This window comes from Stenella coeruleoalba (genome assembly GCF_951394435.1).
Source record: "Stenella coeruleoalba genome assembly, chromosome: 9".
Taxonomy (NCBI): Eukaryota; Metazoa; Chordata; class Mammalia; order Artiodactyla; family Delphinidae; genus Stenella; species Stenella coeruleoalba.
Genome location: NC_137155.1, coordinates 90,836,673 through 90,859,780, shown reverse-complemented (window position 1 = coordinate 90,859,780; position 23,108 = coordinate 90,836,673). Strand labels below are relative to the sequence as shown.

At 40.3% G+C, this 23,108-nt stretch overlaps 1 protein-coding gene across 4 annotated transcripts in view; it reads right to left on the bottom strand.

Moving 5' to 3' along the window:
* UBN2 (ubinuclein 2) overlaps positions 1–22,569 on the bottom strand; it is a 72,772-nt gene extending 50,203 nt beyond the window's left edge. The window contains exons 1-2 of one of the 4 annotated variants that reach the window (XM_079931478.1): positions 21,785–22,569; positions 15,834–15,926 (exon numbers count right to left, since the gene is read on the bottom strand). In XM_079931478.1, coding sequence (XP_079787604.1) covers positions 15,834–15,926; positions 21,785–22,261 — 570 coding nt within the window. In that variant the 5' untranslated portion in view covers positions 22,262–22,569. Of the gene's footprint in view, positions 1–15,833; positions 15,930–21,784 lie in introns of all 4 variants that reach the window. The other 3 variants (XM_079931481.1, XM_079931479.1, XM_079931480.1) reach the window with 3 other exon arrangements.
* Positions 22,570–23,108: the final 539 nt, after the last annotated feature.

Here is a 23,108-nt window from a genome sequence, read left to right as displayed (position 1 = left end):
CACAACAGGAGAGGCCACAACAGTGAGAGGCCCACGTACCGCAAAAAAAAAAAAAAAAAAAAAGTATGCTATAGGGACTTCCATGGTGGTCCGGTGGTTAAGTCTCCATGCTCCCAATGCAGGAGGCCTGGGTTTGATACCTGGTCAGGGAACTAGATCCCTCATGCCACAACTAAGAGCCCGCATGCTGCAACTAAAAGATCCTGCATGCCACAACTAACACCCAGCCAAATAAATTTAAAAAAAAAATGTATGCTGTAAAAAGCAATATGTGTAATCTACAGATTCAACACAATCCTTATCAAATTAGAACAAAAATTTTACAATTTGTATGGAAGCACAAAAGGCTCCAAAAAGCCAAAGCAATCTTGAGAAAAATGGAGCTGGAGGAATCAGGCTCCCTGACTGCAGACTGTACGACAAAGCTGCAGTTGTAAAAACAGTATGGTACTGGCACAAAAACAGAAATAAAGATCAATGGAACAGGATAGAAAGTCCAGAGATAAACCCATGCACCTATGACAAAGGAGGCAAGAATACAGAATGGAGAAAAGACAGTCTTTTCAATAAGTGGTACTGAGAAAACTGGACAGCTACATGTAAAAGAATGAAATTAGAACATTTTCTAACACAATACACAAAAAAAACCTCAAAATGGATTAAAGACCCAGACGTAAGACTGGATACTATAAAATTCTCAGAGGAAAACATAGGCTGAACACTCTCTGACATAAATCTCAGCAAAAACTTTTTGATCCACCTCCTAGAGTAATGAAAATAAAAACAAAAATAAACAAATGGGACCTAACTAAACTTAAAAGCTTTTGCACAGCAAAGGAAACCACAAACAAGATGAAACGACAACCCTCAGAATGGGAGAAAATATTTGCAAATGAAGCAACTGACAAAGGATCCATCTCCAAAATATACAGACAGCTCATGCAGCTCAATATCAAAAAAAACAAACAACCCAATCAAAAAATTGGCAGAAGATCTAAATATTTCTCCAAAGAAGACATACAGATGGCCAAGAGGCACATGAAAAGATGCTCAACATCACTAATTATCAGAGAAATGCAAATCAAAACTACAATGAGGCATCACTTCACACCAGTCAGAATGGCCATCATCAAAAAATCTACAAACAATAAATGTTGGAGAGGCTGTGGAGAAAAGGGAACCCTCCTACACTGTTGGTGGGAATGTAAATTGGTAGAGCCACCATGGAGAACAGTATGGAGGTTCCTTAAAAAACTAAAAATAGAGCTATAATATGATCTAGCAATCCCACTCCTGGGCATATCTCTGGAGAAAACCATAATCTGAAAAGATACATGCACCCCAATGTTCACTGCAGCACTATTTACAATAGCCAAGACATGGAAGCAACCTAAATGTCCACTGACAGAGGAATGGATAAAGAAGATGTGGTACATATATACAAGAATATTACTCAGCCATAAAAAAGAACAAAATAACGCCATTTGCAGTAACATGGGTGTACCTAGAGAGTGGCATGCTGAGTGAAGTAAGTTAGACAGAGAAAGACAAATATCATATGATCTCACTTATATTTGGAATCTAAAAAAATGGTACAAATGAACCTATTTACAGAACAGAAATAGAGTCACAGATGTAGAAACAAACTTACGGTTATCAAGGGGGAAAAGTAGAGGGGAGGGATAAATTGGGAGACTGGGATTGACATATACAAACTATTATGTATAAAATAGATAACTAATAAGAATCTGCTGTATAATACAGGGAACTCTACTCAATACTCTGTAATGACCTATATGGGAACAGAATCTAAAAGAGTGACAACAAAGACCCAACGCAGCCAAAAATAAATAAATAAATAAATTTATTAAAAGAGTGAATATATGTATAACTGATTCACTTTGCTATACAGCAGAAACTAACATAACATTGTAAATCAACTATACTCCAATAAAAATTAATTTTTAAAAAAAGGAGGGCTTCCCTGGTGGCGCAGTGGTTGAGAGTCCGCCTGCCAATGCAGGGGACGTGGGTTCGTGCCCCGGTCCGGGAAGATCCCACACGCCGCAGAGCGGCTAGGCCCGTGAGCCATGGCCGCTGAGCCTGCGCGTCCGGAGCCTGTGCTCCGCAACCGGAGAGGCCACGACAGAGAGGCCCGCATACTGCAAAAAAAAAAAAAAAAAAAAAAAAAAGAAAGCAATATGTTAAATCAGGGGTCCCCAACCTCCAGGCCAGGGACCGGTAACAGGCAGTGGCCTGTTAGGAACCGGGCCACACAGAAGGAGATGAGCAGTGGGTGAGCAAGTGAAATTTCATCTGCTGCTCCCCATTGCACACGTTACCACCTGAACCAACCCCACCCCCATGTGTCCATGGAAAAACAGCAGTCCCTGGTGCCAGAAAGGTTGCGGAACGCTGTGTTAGATGTCAGAAGGAACTTAGATTTAAATATGAAGTCTCTGCCCTAAAGGAAGTTAAAAGAAGATAATCTACTCAACAAATTAACTGAGCACCCACCAAGTGCCAGCCTTCATGGATTTTATATTCATAGTATTGTGGAGAAGGGAAAGATTAAATAATCATAGTAGTAATAAATGGTAAAAAGGGAATTATAGGTGGTACTGGATTTTTTAACAGAAGACCTAATCAAGGCTTTCCTGAGATATTTATGCCCAGACAAGGATGAGTGGAAGTAATCACTTGTGGAAGCCACAGAAAGTGTTGGAACTGGTAAGTAACCTGGTAAGATTAGTGCTTTAACAAAATCACTCTGGCCATTGTGGTGGGGAATGAACACAGTTGGGGAGATGAGTTAGGAAAGAAAAAAATGCAGAGATTTGCAAGAAAGTCACAAGTTAGTGGGGGCATAAAACATATATTTAATTACCAATCATGATAATGATGATGACAGCCACCATCCACTGAGGGCTGACTTTGCATTAGCACCTATTCTAAGTACAACCATATATTATTTCCCATTTAACAAATGGGAAAAACTAAACCTTGGAAAAAACTAATAACTTGTCTAAGCTCATAGAGAAAGTAACAGAGCCAATTTTCAAACTCATGACCATCTGACTCCAAAGTATCATTCTATTAAAAGTCCTGTAGGAGAAGTGATAGAACTTCTGAGGTCATTTTTCCACTCGGAGACACATAAAACTCAATACCAAAACTCAAACCAGTGTTCCTGCTGTCAATCATCTCCAAATTAGCTTCCCCCACTTGACATTTCCATTTTATTAAGTCTATTTTTCTGCCTTAAAACTTCATTATTAACTAAAATTACAAAGGTTGATGACAGCAAGCATTAACAAGGATGTGGAACAATCCAAACTCTCCTACATGCTGCTGCAAAATGATACACCCACTCTGGAAAACAATTCGGCAGTTTCTTATAAAGTTAAACACACACTTATCATGTGACCTAACAATCCCTCTCTTAATATTTCCTCAAGAGAAATGAAGACATATGTTCACACACACACTTGTGTTCCAACGTTAGAGCAGCTTTACTCTTAGCACCCACAAACTGGAAACCATCCAGTGCCCATCACCCAGTAAGTGGATACACAGACTGCGGTACATCCATACGCTATGCAGCAATAAAAAGGAAGGAACCACTGATAACATGCAAAACATGGGTGCACTTCAAAAGCATTATAATAAGTGAAAGAAGCCATGTACAAAAAGACTATAAGATTCCATTTATAGGAAACTCTAGAAAAAGAAAAAACAAAAACCAAAAATCTACAGAAACAGGAAGTAGATCAGAGGTTGCCAGGAGCCAGGGCTGAAGGGGAGAGGATTATCTGTAGAGAGATAAAAGGGAACTTTCTGGGGTGATGAAATTTTTCTATATCATAATTGTGGTAGTGGGTACAGGACTATGTATATTTACCAAAATATACCAAATTATATACCTGAATGAACTGTATTTATTTATACTTCAATAATGATGATTTTTAAAAACCCTTATTATTTCTACTTCAACTCTCTCTCCCCACAAACCTTTGTTCAAATGATTATTCACATCGACAGCTTCCTCTCCATTCTAACTGCTGTTGCTTATAATCGTGGCCATTGTTTTTCACTTAAATGTAATGAATGCCTTAATTAGCTTCTCCTACCTCATATTGATTCTCAATTCATCCTGCCTAATATCTAATATTTCTCTGATTCCCTTGCTCAAAATGCTTCAGAAGCATCCTACCTATTACAAAATATATCCAAAACCCTTAATAAGGCAGTAATTAAATACCTTCTAAATGTTGGCTCAAACCACCCTTCCAACTTTTTTCTTAGGATTTTCTGACTTGAACACTTCAATCCATTCAGTTTATAGATCCACTCTCCTCCCAAGCACACTTGCTTATCTTTCCTCATGCTTCCCCCTTATTGGGAATAATCTCTTATTCCTCCCTGAATTCTCCCACCCTTTACTGCTCAGCCCAAGTTTTGGGGGTTTTTTCTGAAATAAATTTAATTTATTTATTTGTTTGTTTGTTTGTTTAAGGCTACGTTGGGTCTTCGTTGCTGCACACAGACTTTCTCTAGTTGCGGCATACGGGGGCTACTCTTCAATGGGGTGCGCGGGCTTCTCATTGCAGTGGCTTCTCTTGTTGGGGAGCACGGGTTCTAGGTGGGTAGGCTTCAGCAGTTGTGGCACACGGGCTCAGTAGTTGTGGTTCACGGGCTCTAGAGCGCAGGCTCAGTAGTTGTGGCGCACGGGCTTAGTTGCTCTGTGGCTTGTGGGATCTTCGCAGACCAGGGCTCGAACCCGTGTCCCCTGCATTGGCAGGCAGATTCTTAACCACTGCGCCACCAAGAAAGTCCCTCAGCCCAAGTTGTAAACCTTTTCTCCTGGATGTTTTCTACTCAAAATCACAATGATCTTTTTCTGCTCTCCTAACGTATTTTTTGTCTAGGCACAACTAGCTGCCTAAAAAAGATTTACGTAGGGAAAACTAGAAAAACAAATGGGTTCTGTTTTAATGGGCCCAACAAGACACATGCAGAAGTCCAAGTAACTTATGCGTAAGTAGACAGATTCAGGAACATTTAAGTCTAGGCAAGGCTACCAGTAGTTAACCACAGGAAAAGATAGCAGTTATTAATAGTTCTGAGTCCATATCTAATATATGCAATAAAATGGTTAAATAAGTAAATGTGACTCTTGTCAATGACAGTAACCAAAATGGCTAATGCTTTTACTTAACTATAACAGTATTAATCTGACTAAAATAGGCTCTCAGAATAGGATCTTAGAAGTATAAGCTTTCCCAAAAATCATATCAATTAAAGCATCATAACAATGATAAAGGTATAAATTATATATACTATGACAAATCTATGCAATATTAACAGCCATTTTAAAACAGTGTGGTAGAAGAATATTTAATAATATAGAGGGCAACAAAAGAAGTTCACCAGATGTTACGTATAGTTCAGGCTATTCACAGAAAAGGTAATAGTGATGTTCACTAAGCATCTGAAAGTGTTCAACCTAACTGGTAATCATGGAGACAACATTAACATAACAAGATACTGCTTTTTCAACTATCATACAAATAGTAGGATTTCATTTAAGAAAAACACAACAATATACATCTACAGCTATATATTATATATATAATGCTCAAAGAATTGTAACACGTAGATAACCATGACCATTACCAGTGTGGAAGGGATAAAACTGGAGGCAGTGGTGAAGGAAGACTTTGGCTTAATATGTATATTTGAATTTGTTTTTAATAACTGGAATGTGTTCATGTAATACTCAAGTGATTAAAAAAAGTGCAAGAGAGGACGTACATAAGCTCATATGCATTTTTAAAAGCCCTAAAAGGGTACACATCAAACTATTAACAGTGGTTATGCCTGGAAGTGGGCTTAGAGATGATTAGCTGATTTTTATTTTCCTCTCTGTTTATCTGTATTTATATATTCTTTTATAGTGAAAAAAATCTTTGAAATATGTAAATGCTTACATATACATAGATCTCTTGGGCAAGAAACTCAGTGATTATTTCTGAGAAGGGAGCTGATTAGCTGGGAGTTAGGGGTAGGAGGTAGATTTACTTTTCATTATTTTATCTTTTGTATCTTTCAAATTTTCATTAAGTGCATGTACTACCCATTCAAGGAATTTTTTTTTCTTAGGTCTGGACCATCAAATGTTCAACATCATTTACTGTTTGACTCCTTATACGGTTCTGCTTCCCAGGCCCACTGCAGGGAGAGTTTTGGATAAACTATATGCGACACACCCATGCCCATGGTGGTTCTTTCTTAAATCCCTCTCCACTAGCCAGGGTTACATTGTCTTTGCTCTACCAAATACTGGCTTGCTGCCAAAGCATTACTGTTGGCACATCCCAGTTCCCTCCTGCATCACAGAGGCCAACAGAGCACAGTTTTTCTGGCCTCGGATTACTTTTCTTCACCTTCTGGCCTTACTGGGAAAACTCCAAGTCCCCGGCCTGCCCTCTGCCCTACCTTCCTTTTTCTATTCTCCAGCTTACAATTCTCTAGTTCCCCAATTATGCTGAAATCCAGTGATACGCAAATGATATAAAGTGGAGCCAAATTTTTGACAGTTGCCAAAAAGGCACAAACCAGTTAATCCACAAAAAAAAAAAAATTTTTTTTTTTTTTGGCCGCACCATGCGGCTTACAGGATCTCAGTTCCCCAAGCAGGGACTGAACCCAGGACCACAGCAGTGAAAGCCAGGAATCCTAACCACGAGGCAACCAGGGAATTCCTTTTTTTTTTTTTAAATTCACAAATATTAAAATTCACCTAAAGGAACTCAAGACAGATTGGCAAAGGACTATATTATCACGTCTTCCCTACTGGGCCTATGTTGAGTTGCTGTCTTTTTCAGCATCTGTGGCAAAAATACACTCTGCAGTAGCATCAAAGTCTGCCTTGATAAATTCTCTGGCCTCCTCCAGTTGTTGATGTTACAGTTTACACAATAAATGTATCTTATAGAAATACAAATTTTATTTTCCAAATTTAAAAAACCCTTGAATTTTGCTACATCTAAAATGAAGAAACCCCTTTAAATCTACTCCCCTAGGGCACTAGTTCACACACTATGACTCAGAAAAAAACTAGCTTACTGAGTCATTAGTACCTGCTTTAACCTGATAATCAGTGTTTCAAGCCAATGAAGTCCGATTACACTGTAACACTAAAATGGAAAACAAACAACAAGTGTTCTTAGTACGGGACCCCCTATTGCCTTCAGGTAATAAGAAAGCTAACTAATAACAAGCTTTCATTGATCACCTGTGGAAGACAGAAGAATCATGACACTGCTAAGACTCTAGTCTGATAACTGAGAAGAAAATATCTGCTGGTCACAAAGCTTCCTGTTTGTTCCAGCCCTGTCACAACCTTATCTTCTACCTTTACTAATTTTCTTAACCTACCAATAGAAAAGGGTAGAGATTTAAGTCAGTGGAAAGACAGTCAAGAGCTGACTTAACAGCACAGAAATACTATACACAGATTTCTATAATCACCACTTACGGATACAAAACCTTCCTCCCAAATACCCTAAAACTGCTGATTCTCAACTGTTCCTAAGGGACTGAAGGAAGATGAAGAGAATTTATTTACCTCAAAGAAGCCAAGGACTTAAAAGGGCATGTCATGGCAAGCAATTACAATTGATAACTGCACTAAAGAAACAATTATTTGAGTGGAGAAGTCTCCCTCGCCCTTTAAAAAATCACACCCCTCAGACTGCTTTGAAAGGTTACTATTTCCCATTTTTATTGTATTTGTAGGACTACACTATTACTGGCCAACAGAACCTAAATACACTGGTATTTGTGCTTTGTAAGTAGAATTTATTTTGTGGTGGTATTTACAAGTTGGCCCAAACTGCTTTACCCAAAGCCCTACCAAGTTGATCCTTAGAGACCAGACCTAACATAATGCTCAAACAAAGAGAGGAAAACCAGCCCAGGAAGTTCCCAAGGACGCTCTACTGCCTCAGCAACTGTGGATGATCATCTAATAATATGAATAACGGATAGAATTCTTAAAATTCCCAGATAGGGTGCATAAATGCTTTCTAACATCCACTTATATCAGTCTCATATTTGAGGATACTTTTCAAACAATTCATAATTATTTTAAGTATAAAAATATTTTTCCTTTCCACTCAGTTGAGTAGTATATATCATGAAGAAGCCAATTTCATTGGAAATTATACAGTTATTCCAAGATATTGCCATCCTTTAAAAAATAACTGGACAAAAACAGTTTTAAGAGCCATACCAAAAGAAAATCAAGACTTTTTATAAATATACTTTGTTTTTGATTAAAAACAGAGTTAACTCTTATTTCATCAAATGCCTTATTTGTAAAACTGCTCAAAATGACTTTTAACTCATCAAATCTACCCTTATCCTCCCTTTTATTTATTTATTATTATTATTTTTTTGGCTGGGTTGGGTCTTCGATGCTGCGTGTGGGCTTTCTCTAGTTGCGGCGAGTGGGGGTACTCATCGTTGTGGTGCATGGACTTACTGCGGTGGCTTCTCTTGTTGCAGAGCATGGCCTCTAGGCACACAGGCTTCAGTAACTACGGCACACGGGCTTAGTAGTTGTGGCTCGCAGGCTCTTGAGCAGAGGCTCAGTAGTTGTGGAGCACGGGCTTAGCTGCTCCACAGCATGTGGGATCTTCCCAGACCAGGGATCAAACCCGTGTCCCCTGCATTCTTAACCACTGTACCACCAGGGAAGTCCCTATCCTCCCTTTTAAAATAAATACGAAGCTACTTAGGGCTCTGAGAGTCCAAAATCACAAAGAATTAAGCATCAAAGGTGGTACTATCAAAGGTGGTATTCAAAGTCTATGTGGTGTACTAAGCAGATTTTAAAGTCATAATGTGATTTTATACATGCTAATAAATGCCTGGCAGAAGTACATGTCTTCCTGTTTAGAGAGTCATTCAGATTCAAGCAGTATTAACTGCGATGTATCAGGTATTGTGTTAAGCACTTTCATTTAGATTATGGAATTTATATCCAATTCTAGGATAGCATGATCTTTCAAGATGGCTGGGGTAACACAGTGAGAAAAATCACTAAAAGAAATCTGCCAACCACCATAGGTTATCCTATGCCCTAGAAGGCTTAGAGAACAAGTCTACACCCATCAAACCAAACCTCATTCCCTGATCTACCGTATACATGGCCTCGGAAAAACATACACAACCTAGAAACCACCTAAAAACGGAACTGGACAGTAGGATATTTAGTCTCCACATTTGGAGCCTTAAAACTGGGAATGAGGAAAGTCACGGGGGCCTCTTTAAACTGTATCCTCCTTCCTTCCTACAGTAACCAACGAGACAAATGTCAAATGTCAAAACTCGGACTTAGCTATTTATTAAGATTTATGTACAACAACCAATTTAATATACTCTAAGTAAAAGTAAGTGCTGAATACTTATACTGCTCTGTTCCCAAAAGAACATTTAGCAATTGGTGCTGAATACACAGTGTCACATTACCTGAAGAGTAACATAACAGGAAATATGACATAGACAATAAAAATAGGACAGAATGGGGGAAAAAACACAAACCAACCATTCAATACAGGGTTCTATACTCTCCATAATTTCTGCTATCACCAAAGCTGTCTCAATCCTCTTCCACAAGCAACTGCTGCAGGATAAGGCACATCCTATACTCCACAAGTAGCCTTCCCTTCTCCCTCAGGTGGCCGCTTGCTCCCCCTCACTCAACTCTCCAGCACAAGCAACAGCTAGATATACTAAAGACCACAAAAAGCCCATAAACTTGCCTCTCAGGCCTTCCAGTAAAACACAGAATTTATCACTAACATCACTCTTGGACGCAGCCACATCTCAATGCATCCAGTATTTTTTTTTAAACTATACATGTAAGATTTATTTTATACTTTCCACCTCCTTGGTCACTGGACCTGTTATTACATTTGTCAATTTTCTAAGATCAAGTTGCATCCCATTTTTCTCCATATCTGGAAACCCCCAATTGAGTTTAACTTGCTCCATTCTCTGAAACTTCCTACAAACGCACGCTCCTCCACAATGGAAATGGTACACGCCCCCACATGTACCACCAACCACTCTGCTCACAGACAAGAAAGGGCAGAATGTAAAAGTAGATGAACTGATGACTTAAATATATTAGGAAAAAAATAGTGAAGCAAGTACACAAAGGTCTCAAACAAAAGCTTGAGAGCCGAATCTGACCCACAGAGGGACATTTTGTTTGGCCCAGTAGGTGTTTTAGTTAGAAGCCCACATTTAAAAGTAAGATATAATCAGATTTCCCTGGTGGTGCAGTGGTTAAGAATCCACCTGCTAATGCAGGGGACACGGGTTTGAGCCCTGGTCTGGGAAGATCCCACATGCCACAGAGCAACTAAGCCCGTGTGCCACAACTACTGAGCCTGTGCTCCAGAGTCCATGAGCCACAACTACTGAAGCCCGTGAGCCTAGAGCCCATGCTCCGCAACAAGAGAAGCCCATGCACCGCAACGAAGAGTAGCCCCCGCTCGCCGCAACTAGAGAAAGCCCGCGCGCAGCAACAAAGACCCAATGCAGCCAAAAATAAATAAATAAATTTATTTAAAAAAAAAAAAAGTAAGAGATAACAGAGTAAAATCCAGATTTCAGCCTTCTTTTGAGAAATGGAAAGATCTGGCAACCCTAAGCCCAAATTCCTACAAAGTAACACAGGCTGGAACTGAGTAGCAATGTCCCCTTTAGAGCACGCACTGTCCCCTGTTTGGAACAATCCCCCACCTTTATTGTCCATCTGGCTTGCTTCACTGATTAATCAGGGGAAACTGGGGACATCTGAATTTGCTACTCCTGAATTTCAGGCACTAACGTAACTAAAGGACAGTAAACAATAGGTCAGTAAATATCTTCATTTGTTGCTTAACAGTGATCTTTTGTGAGAGCCTAGGATTGGACAAGGTCTCTTCTCCCAGGCGACTTCTGGCTGATGATTTTCTTTTTTTTTTGGCTGCGTTGGGTCTTCACTGCTGCGCACAGGTTTTCTCTAGTTGTGGCGAGCAGGGGCTACTCTTCATTGTGGTGCACGGGTTTCTCATTGCAGTGGCTTCTCTTGTTGTGGAGCACGGGCTCTAGGCACGTGGGCTTCAGTAGTTGTGGCACGCGGGCTTAGTTGCTCCACAGCATGTGGGATCTTCCCAGAGCAGGGCTCGAACCCATGTCCCCTGCATTGGCAGGTGGATTCCTAACCACTGCACCACCACGGAAGTCCCAGCTGAGGATTTTCTTAAAGGGCTCCAAATAATCTGTTGTAGTCTTTAAGAAGACCACAATAGTTAAGAATATGTAAAAAGTGACTGGAGGACGAAAAATAAAGGCTACTTGGAATAGAATGCCTGAACTAAAAGATCAAAATCAGTGGAGTCATCAATTAAAAGAGGTTAAAACCACATAGATGTTTACATAAAAAGAATTTATGACAGGTACAGAATAAAAGCAATTCTCTACAAGAATGATATGTTTTAATTTCTGTTTTATGCAATGAAGTAATTCACTGCATTGGTCTAGCCCTTGGGATAATCAAGAGGCCTGGTTAATATATCTGCCCGGGCTTCGCTGGTGGCTCAGTGGTTAAGAAGCCACCTGCCAATGCAGGGAACATGGGTTCAAGTCCTGGTCCAGGAAGATCCCACATGCCGCAGAGCAACAAAGCCCATGAGCCACAACTACTGAGCCTGCACTCTAGAGCCCATGAGCCACAACTACTGAGCCCACGTGCCACAACTACTGAAGCCCACACGCTTAGAGCCCACGCTCCACAAGAGAAGCCATGGCAACGAGAAGCCCCTGCACCGCAATGAAGACTAGCCCCCGATCACCACAACTAGAGAAAGGCCACGTGCAGCAACAGAGACCCAACACAGTCAAAAATAAATTAATTAATTAAAAAAAAAACATAAACACACACACACACACACACACACACACACACACACACACACACACACACACACACACACCTGGCTGCCTGGAAGGGAGAGAAAAATATTAGGTGTTTTAATGTCTATTCTTTTGCAGAATTAATCAGTTACTTGCTACCTCTTTAAATAAATTATTTTTCAGAAAAGAAAAAAAAGAATGATATATTTAAGTGACTGAACAGCATTTCACATTTAGATAGCACTTTAAATATTTCAAACACTAATAATCTATTTTTCATCTTATTTTGACAAAACCCTTGTGCTATAAAGTTGACTAAGCAGACCTTATTTTCCCCTCACACATACTACAGCATAAAAAAACCAAGAGCCTTCACTAAGGTCACCTAGCTAGTTATGGCAAAGAGAGGATCAGAATCTAGCTGCATTAGCTCATAATCCTGGGCTCCTTCCACTACAATATATTGCTGCTGGTGCATCTCATCCATTGCTAGCCTACAAAGGGTAGAAAGGAGGTTGAAAGTATCCATTCAAGTCTCCAAAATTCCTTCCAATTTCAAGAATGGGACTTCTACTCACTTTCAGGTCCCCAAAGGAGAGTCATTCATTTCCATAGGCCACTGCTTGGCCCTGAATTTGTGTGTCATATGTATGTTTTGTCTTCCCAATGATTTTGAAAGTTTCTCCAGGAGGCGGCAAATACCATGTCTCTTTGTATGTCCAACAAAAATGCTCAAATGTTTTATTATTTATACACAAAACTTAACAAATAACTCCATCTCTCGTTCCAAGAAACAAAGGGCTAGAAGTAACCTTAAGCGATTTTCAGAAATAATGACAAGGGGGGCTTCCCTGGTGGCACAGTGGTTAAGAATCTGCCTGCCAATGCAGGGGACACGGGTTCGAGCCCTGTTCCAGGAAGATCCCACATGCCATGGAGCAACTAAGCCCGTGCGCCACAACTATGGAGCCTGTGCTCTAGAGCCCGCGTGCCACAACTACTGAAGCCTGTGAGCCTAGAGCCCATGCTCGGCAACAAGAGAAGCCACCGCAATGAGAAGCCTGTGCACCACAATGAAGAGTAGCCCCTGCTCACCCGCACGCAGCAATGAAGACCCAACGCAGCCAAAAAATAAATAAAATGTAAATAAAATTAAAAAAAAAGAAATAATGACAAGGACATCTAAGTTATATTATGAAGGGAAAAAAAGTAAGAAGAAAAGGTAGCTAGGGATACAAGTTTTATCTGTGTTTTATAAACCTCAAAGAACTAAGTCATCTTTTTGTCATCTGCAAAAAGAGAAATCTAACTTTGGTGGGTTAATATTTTGCAAATATCTAAAAGATTTTCTTTTACTTAAAAAATATATATATAGTATTTGTATAAATAAATATACAACATATATGTATAAATATACATATAGATGTCTCTATATGATATGCCTGAACACCAATAAAAATCTTTGTTGTTTAAGAGTGATCTTTTGTGAAGCCTAGAGCCTAGAGCTGGCAAGATATCTTCTCCCAGGTCACTTTTAGCCTGATGATTTTCTTAAAACGTTCCAAATAATTTGTTATAATATGCATATTTAACATTCATGGATATAATATTCATGGCATGCTTTTCGGTTTATGCACATAAAGCCTTCATGAGGTAGGACATTTTAAATCTCTACTTAGAATGGAAATAAGAGAGTCAGTAGCCAAAATAAAAATCTAGAGAAGAAATACAGCCCATTAATTTGGATTATAACAAGAATAACATTTTATCCCTGCACAATGACAGTGCTTGTATATATCCTAGTTATTTGAAACAACTTTACACATCAACCAACTTCTTCAGAACATTGGTTTTTCTATGCCAAGAACTATCCAAAAGCTTCCCAATAAGATTTAATGCTAACCGTGAGGTACATTACTTACAGGATATGCTAGGAATTTTCCACTTGCAAAGGGCAATCTAATCCTTGGTGTTATAACCCATGGGGAAAAAAGGCACTCTAATATAGTGTTGGAGGGAGTAGAAACTGGTAATTTGATAATACTGTATATACCAAAACTATAAATGCATAAATCTTTTGACCTAAAAATTCCCCTTCTAGGAATCTGGTCTGAAGATAAACTTGAAAATGTATGAAATGGCATGCTACTAAGTAATTTACTGCAGTACTATTAGAAGGGTAAATTTTTGGAAACAACTGAAATTATGTCGGGACTAGTTAAATAAACGGTGATATGTCCATACAGTGGAATACCATGTAGCCTTAAAAATGAGAGAGAGAAAGCTCTCTTTGTCCTGATATGAAAAAAATCTCCAAGATATAGTAAATGAAAAAAGCAAAGAGCAGAACCATGTAATGCATTCTGTAACATGTGTAAAAAGGGGTGCGGGGTAGGGGGAGGAATAATGTATATAGAGAGATACACATAAAATATCTCTGGAAGGACACCCAAGAATATTACTTGCCTCTAGGAAGTGAAATAAGGTGGGTGGACAGTAGAATAAAAGGAAGATTTTTCACTCTATATTTTTTTTCATTTTTGAATTTGAACCATGTAAATGTACTACCTGGTTAAAACATTAAATTTAACCAATGTATTAATCTGTATAAAAAGTTTAGACAGTTACTTCAGGATTTATAATCTGAGAACACTGTATTATAATTAACACTACAAATGTAACAACTTTGGCTATTTCTTCCATGGAAACACCCATTAGTCCACCCCTAAAGATATTATACAGCCACAGAATACAGAGCCACAAGGGGCTGTGAAAAACCTGAACATCTCAATTTACAGATAAGAAAACTATGGCCCAAAGAGGTTAAATAACCTCACCAATGGACACAACTAGTAGCTGGCAAAGTATGGCCTAGAACCTGACCCACATTTCAAAATATTCTCATGTATTTTCTCCATCCCCCAAACTGTTTCTTCACTACCGCAAAGAGCCAACAAGTGTCCACCAAGACCGTAGCTGCATTTTGAAGATAACATGAATGACAGAGCTAGTGTGAGCTAATATCCTATCTCTGTGAGATACTTTTCAATGCTCACAGGGGAACCACAAAGGGTAAGGTCTTGCTTCTCCTGGGTCATGTTTTAGCAGAGACAAAGGGTAGTTAAAGCCATAAGATAAAAATGGGGAGAGGATAGGGGGGAATCTTCCAACAAAGTCAATTATACTAGAAAAATTGAGAATAACATTAAGCAACTTTACAATCAGGTAATTCAAATTTATTTTTATATTAAAACAAACACCAATCTACTGTGGCAAAGAATATAAAATGCACATGAATTTTAAGGTAGACAAGATACTTATAAAGAAATTTCATGCTGCTTCTGATTGATCCTGAACCCAGTGGCCTAGAAGTACACACATGCATTCTCTTAAACTCTTAAGAGGCAGGAAGGCTTGAGAACTACTACACCAAAGGAATTAAAAGTGTTCTCAATGGCAGTGGAAAGAGCAAAGGATTAGAGCTAGACAGACCTGGACATGCAGCCTCATTCTTGCCATTGTGTGACCTTGGATCAGTTATTCAACCTTAAGCTCAGAGCCTGTTCCTTCATCTGTAAAATGTGGTCCATATTACTTACCTTGGAGTGCTGTTATAAGGATTGGAGATATTGATGATAAGCAAACTGCCTGAACTCTAGAAGGAGTACAATAAATGACAGCTACTATTACAGCCATCACAAACCTATCAGAATCTTTATAGCTAACCATTTATTGGGGTTCAATCTGTTAGAACAAGATAATGTGAGCAATGGATGCTATCAGCCCTCCCAAACTGTCACAGAAAAAAAAAATAGGCCAACAGGATAAAATTACCTATGTGAAAAGTTTATTATACTTACATATTTCATTTCAAACTTCTTAGCCAACATTTCCACTTCTTGCCTCTCTTGATGATCATCATTGAACGGGTCTTCCATGTAAATGGGCTTCTTCTGCTTCAAAGTGAATGGTAAAAGAAATAGAAATATTAGTATTACTTCAACCAGAATTGAATATACCTAAATTTAAAACATGAGTCAATTTTTCCAAATATTAACAAAGTTAGAAGCATTAAAAAGTAACTAAAGGGCTTCCCTGGTGGCGCAGTGGTTGAGAGTCCGCCTGCCGATGCAGGGGACGCGGGTTCGTGCCCCGGTCCGGGAGGACCCCACGTGCTGCGGAGCGGCTGGGCCCGTGAGCCATGGCCGCTGGGCCTGCGCATCCGGAGCCTGTGCTCCGCAACGGGAGAGGCCACGGCAGTGAGAGGCGCACGTACCACAAAAAAAAAAAAAAAAAAAAGTAACTAAAAAGGGACTTCCCTGGTGGCACAGTGGTTAAGAATCCACCTGCCAATGCAAGCGACATGGGTTCGAGCCCTGATCCGGGAAGATTCCACATGCTGCGGAGCAACTAAGCCCGTGCACCACAATTACTGAGCCTGTGCTCTAGAGCCCATGAGCCACAACTACTGAGCCTGCGTGCCACAACTACTGAAGCCCCCACGCCTAGATCCCGTGCTCTGCAACAAGAGAAGCCACTGCAATGAGAAGCCTGCACACCGCAACAAAGAGCAGTCCCCACTCGCCGCAACTAGAGAAAGCCCGCGTGCAGCAACGAAGACCCAACGCAGCCAAAAATAAATAAATAAATTGAAAAAAAAATTTTTAATAAAAAAGTCACTAAAAAGGAAACTAATACAACACTGTAAATCAACTACACTTCATTTAAAAAACTAAATTTTTTTAAAATTAGAAAACAAAAAATTCAACAGTAAAAAAAAAGGAAATAGAATGAAATGTTGGTTTATAGCAAAAATATTTGCAGTTTTAATGAACTCTTACACATTCTAAAGTTTTTTGGTGGTTAAGAACTCAACAATTCAAACTGTCTTCACCCACAAAATGATCTATGGTTACCCCATCAAAAATAAAAAGGCCAAAGAACCCAAGAAAATTAGGTAAACATGAAAATCCCACCTATAACTCTAGTTTGAGATCTTCCCAACAAAGATTAACCACTTTGGTCAGACAATGCTTCTAAAAGGTTATTGGAATCTAGGTTATTACAATCAACATTTAATCATCTGCCCTGAGTTAGCACTGGAGTATCTGTAGCTGCTACAGCTTTTTGCTGAGGCCTAGCATTGACCACCTCTGTATCACCTACATCCTGTCAATGAAAATCCATTCAGAAAATACATACGACTTGTAAACGAAGCACAAAAGTTCAATTGCTACAAACAGATTATATTATCATAGCTTCTTTCTAGCAAGGAGAGTGAAAATCTACTATAATGCATGGTTTAAAACACACACAAACAAGGCTCCCCTGGTGGCAAAGTGGTTAAGAATCCACCTGCCAATGCAGGGGACACGGGTTCAAGCCCTGGTCCGGGGAGATCCCACATGCCGTGGAGCAAGTAAGCCCGTGCGCCATAACTCCTGAGCCTGCGCTCTAGAGCCCGCGAGCCACAACTACTGAGCCTGTGTGCCACAACTACTGAAGCCCATGCACCTAGAGCCCATGCTCTACAACAAGAGAAGCCACCGCAATGAGAAGCCCACGCACCGCAATGAAGAGTAGCCCCTGCTCGCCACAACTAGAGAAAGACCGCGCGCTGCAACGAAGACCCAACGCAGTCAAAAATAAATAAATAAAATAAATACATTTATAAAAAATAAATTAAAAAAAACAAACACAGACACAGAGCTAGGATCCCACATTTGCCATCTATTGACCAAAACAAACAAAAAGATACATCACATCCTTCACTATTTTCACAGACACATTTCATAGATATACATATATACACACACACATATATATATTTCAATATACAAAAAACCCAAAACAAGGAGCTACATGTGGATAAAAATGCTATTTTCATCTAATTATGAACAACTAAGAAGTCCATTTAAAAAAAAGGCTAGATGCTATTACTGATGTAGCATCTTCAAGCAGTAATTAAAAATGAAAATATATCACAGCCGAAATATTAGATACAGATTTGCCCTGAAGGGCAAGAAAAAATGCAGAAGGGATGAAGATTTGCAGTTTGAAACTGAGATACATGATCCTGGCTATTAAGTCTGAGACATCATTAATCTAAAAATATGACAAAAATATGGACATAATGAATACAAAACAATTCATCATACCTAGGGCATTAGAATTAAAGGATACATCTTAAAGCTTAAAGGAATTTTTGAATCAATTTTTTAAATTATCTATTATAATAAGTAATATATTTATAGAATCTTTTATTCCAATAGGAGTTACCAATGGAAAATATAAATATGACCTGAAAGGAAACGAACTAGCAGAAATAGACTGGTGATGAAATAAGAAGTACTAGGCATATTCAGGGCATAGCCTTAACTTGAGACTAAAGTTAAGCAGAGTAAACAACCACCATGACTTGCTTGCCATTATAAACAGTTTCCTTCATGTCACTATGAAATCCAAATACTAGGTCTTACTACTGGTCTGACCCATTTTATATGTGCAAATATAAATACACGAATATATATTTTTAATAAGAATCACCTTATACACCATTCTGAACTATTTTATGTAGACTTTATATAGGCAGCAAAAGTAAATCTCTTATTTACCCTTGCTAGTTTATAAAAATAAACTTAAGAAAACTGAGTCACCTTTCTTTCACAGTTAAGAAGTAACGCTTATCCACAATCAAGGCTCTAAGTAAGCTTTACCTTTTTCAGGTGAAAAGATCTGACAATTAGTAAATATCAAAATTACCAACCACCCACAGGCAAAAGTGACCCAATGATTCTGTCTCTTGATGTTAACTCATTAACGTCATTTTCAGGAGAGCTTTCGTATATGTTATCCGAAACATGCAGTGTGACAAGCAATGGAATATCATAGAATTCTCTGGTAACAATATAATCACATTAACACTATAATCATTTATTTTCTTTTTATACTGAATGTTCAATTAACCATGTTTATAGGAAGATGTTTTCTGGTTAAGTGATTTTCTGGTTTACTAAGAGTTAAAAAAGAATTTCTTGTGTATCAATTCCCCTTAGCCAGAAATGGTGAACAAATTAATCTTTCAGGATAGAGATGATTGCAATGTCTCAGCCTCAATCAAGGATCAATACTCTATAGATAACAAGGTTAAGAGTTTAGCTAACCTGTGTCCTGACAACCTAGACGAGGTTTTGTTTTCCATATTTTGCCAACACACGCTCATTTAATTGTTTTTCCGTATTAATAAGAAGTTTAGAAAAATTTCTAACTGCATTAGGTTAATTGGGGTTTTACTGTTCATTTCGTATTTACAAAGGGGGATGATTTAAATTCACCCTAGTACAGACGGTATTCACATGTAACAGATTTTTTTATACTTAACACCTATCAAGTAAAATCTTATTGGGTGATAGATGGCTATTTCAAAATCTTAGAAACTTTTCTTCTTTTAATTTTACAAGATCTCTTTTCCTCCCCTTTCTACTCTAACCCTGCTACATAGTACGTTGTTCAATTACAATAACTTAAAATTAAAACTATTTTGAAAATATTACAACATCACTAAAAATAAACTGGACTCCTCCTGAGGGCAAATTTGGGAATCACCACTTTGCAGATCAATTCTATTGCTTACATTTTGCTTTTTGATGGTTTCTCTTCCTAGGATTTCCTTTCATGGAAATGTGACAACTTCATTTAGAAAGGTGTTTTCTACACTTTCTTATGCAATAAATATGTTCACTGGGAGTAACCATAGGAAAATCTGGCAAATCTTTGTTGCAAAGGTACACTGTATAAGCAATGGATTTTTTGGTTCAGTGGAATATGACAAATGATATATGGCTGAATGTACAAGAAATCTGGACTAAAATACCCCAAATTGATAGTGTAAACAGAAAAATTAAACTGAATTATTCACCTTTCTCCTATTACATGAAACTATTAATTCTGATATTATCAAGTTAATACGATAGGGTATCAAAATTAACTTTATACTTATAATTAAAAGATACGTATCTATTATTAGTTTATCATAGTATCAATATTACAGCATAAAGAGGGTCATAACAGAGGTCTTTGTATATCTACTATAACTCTTATTTCAGTTCATTTTGGCAGGACTTTCTAAATTTAAACTATATGAGTTAATTGTAAGAATTCTGCTTTACTAAGAATTGGTACTAGCATGGAAAAAAGTATTAATAAGACACATATGAGCACTTTGTACACCAGCCTCCTTATTTGCAAAATGTGGATAAATGTGTCTGTCTCATGGAGCTCTACTGGACTAAATTCCACAAGCCATGTACTACGCTTAGAACTGTGTCTAGCACATTGTAAGAAATCAGTAAATGTTAGCCATTACTATGTATTTTTCCCAAATATAATCACCTGTAACTTATGATGTAGATTAGGAAGTAAAACTGCAAGTTTACATAGATTAGAAGAGCAAACATAGTACAATTTTTTGAAAAATGCTCCAATCCAGTATTTGCAAAAATCTTTTGGGGAAAAAAATGGCATCACTTTATAAATGACAGGGGCACTAAAGTGAATCTAAAGCACAAAATGTTATGTGGAAATGACCAAAATGATCTCTATCCTTAACAATTCATTTTGGTTTGACCACACAGCAGTATTTGTAAATAATGATCAAAAGATTAGTTGGCCTTACAATAAACAAAATCTAGTGACGTTGTTTAGTATGATATTTTTAAACTAAGGTATTCATTTCAACTATAAAGATAATTGAAGATGAAAATAAAACAAGTGACTTCTGGAGTCCATTAGACCTGTGCTAAAGCAAAACCTAATAAAGAGCATAGTCTCTAAACAACAGAGGAAACTGTTCTCTTATTATTGTTACTCTACCATTTCCCTTTCTAGTTTACTTCTGAACATCACGAACCAACAATAAAAATTAGTTATCAACGAACCTCTCTCCTATCTCCATTGTTCACCAGTTCCACCAAAGGCATACCTATATATTTTCAATAAAGTTTTTAGAAATTCAAAGCTAAGTTTTTTTTCATCACTCTTCAAAAATTACAATGGCCAAGTGCAATATCCTCCAAGTAGGACCAATAAACTAATGATATGTACTCAAACAAGGATATGATGGTAGGCACCAAATACGAGACACCCTCCCATTCAATTATTGTATGAACACTAGAGAAAACAAAGCTAAAAAGGTTTACCAATATCAACACGAGAGAGAAAAATAAGGAACCAGATAACTAACCCCCGTAACCTCCAATCCTAAAGTGGAATCCTTACTCTGAAAATGTTTAGATTACTTTTAAATCCCCTTTCAATTAAGATAAATACCCCACGCTCAGAAGCACATCTCAGCACCCAGCACAACAGCGATGAAGGTAAGGATGATACTGGAGAGGTTACACAATCTCTCTGCTTCAGACTGGGGGGCGTGTCCCCCAACTGGAGCTCCGCAAGCAAAACCCAACAACGCAACGTGCAGGGCCCCCAGATTTTTTGTGGGAAGCCGAGAGGAAACCTGAGGTTTCGAAAGGTGCAGAGGGAAGCCGGTTTGGAACAGCGTTTGGAGCGGGCGTACGATGGCGGTGGCGAGGGGGGGGTTAGTGGAGCCGGGTGGGAGCCTCGGCCAACACTGGGGACCAGAGGAAAGCAGCACCAACCGCCCGTCCACCCGCTCGGCCCCTGCCCCCTCCAGCCACCCTCTGGGGCAACCCGAGACACGCAAGGTGGGCTTCGGAAGGGGCAAACCACTGGGGGAGGCGGACGGGTCCTGAGGCTCCCGGGGTCTAGGGGATGAGGGAGGGATCTTCTGTACCCGTTGTTCTCCGCACAGCAACAGCTCCGGGTAGCTGAACTCCACGCAGCTCTCGTCGGTGGGATCCTTGAGCACCAGCTCCAGGCGCACTGTCTCCTTCGACGGCCTCTGCTGCGGCTCGGCCCGGGAAGCCGACTCCCGCGGCGGAGGCGGCTGCAAGTGCAACTGCGGGAGCGGCGGCGGCGGCGGCGGCGGCTCGGGCCTAGGGGGCTCGCGCTGCAGCGACATGGGCGGCTCGGCGCGGCTGACCTCGCGCTGGGGGAGCGGCTTCTCCCGCGGCGGGGGCTGCGCGTCCGACCGGGGGGCAACCTCCCGCGGGGCCGACTGCTCCGCCCGGGCCGGCTCGCGGTACGGCTGCGGCTCCAGTCGGGGGGGCTCGCGAGGGTAGTCGGGCTCGCGTTCGGCCCCCGGGAACTCGGCCTCGCGCCGCCTCACCGGTGACAGGCTAATAAACGCTACTCTGCGTGGCTCCGCCATCCCCACTGTTCTGGCCCTCTGCCTTCGCTCGAGCCGGCGCTCGGTTCTACGCCGAGTTGTTTGCCTGCCTGCCCTTCCTTTTGCTCTCCGTCGCTTTTCTTCCCTCCACCACCCTCAGCCGTCGCCGCCGACGCCACCGTGAGTGCGGACTGTCCCCCCTTCCCCGCCACTATGTTCTGATGGGCTCCACCGCCATCGCCAGGATCGTTGCGGCCGCCATGTTGGATCCCCCACATAAATAGAAGCAGGCCGCTGAGCGGGCGCATGCGCAGACAGGAGACGCTCACATCCACCGTCGTGGCTGTGGCTCAGTTTTCCTCTTTTCCTCCCAACAGCCTGGAGTCCAGACAGGTCAGCGGAAGTGACGTCATGGCAAGACCGGTTTCCTTGGAAACAGAGACGCCGTCTGCGCCCTTCCTAAAGGGGAGGGGTCTGGGGTTTCCGGAGAAGCTTCCTATTCGCACCTGGAAACCAGAGGCGCGTTTGGGGCTCGCCCAAAGGCGAGCGTCGGAGATGTGCCTGGGACGGATCTGGCTATGGCGCCGGTCGCCTCCCGCTCTCGCTTTCAGAGAGTTGGGGTTGTCAGCTGGTTAGTCAAGGCGGATGCGGGGAAAGGGTAGAGGGACGCAGGGACCAGCCTCGGTGTATGCCCGGCCAGCACCCCCGCAGCCCGAAGTATCGGGGGAAGAAAGGAAATGGCTAACTCCAGCCGAACTCGCCCTGCGGCTTCCCTGCGCAAAGCGCGACGTTGACTCCCACAGGCCTCCCGTTCCTAAACCGACTCCTGTTTTTCTCGCCCAGCTGCAGGGAGGATTGTGTGACACGGTCGTAAAATGCTCAGTAACGT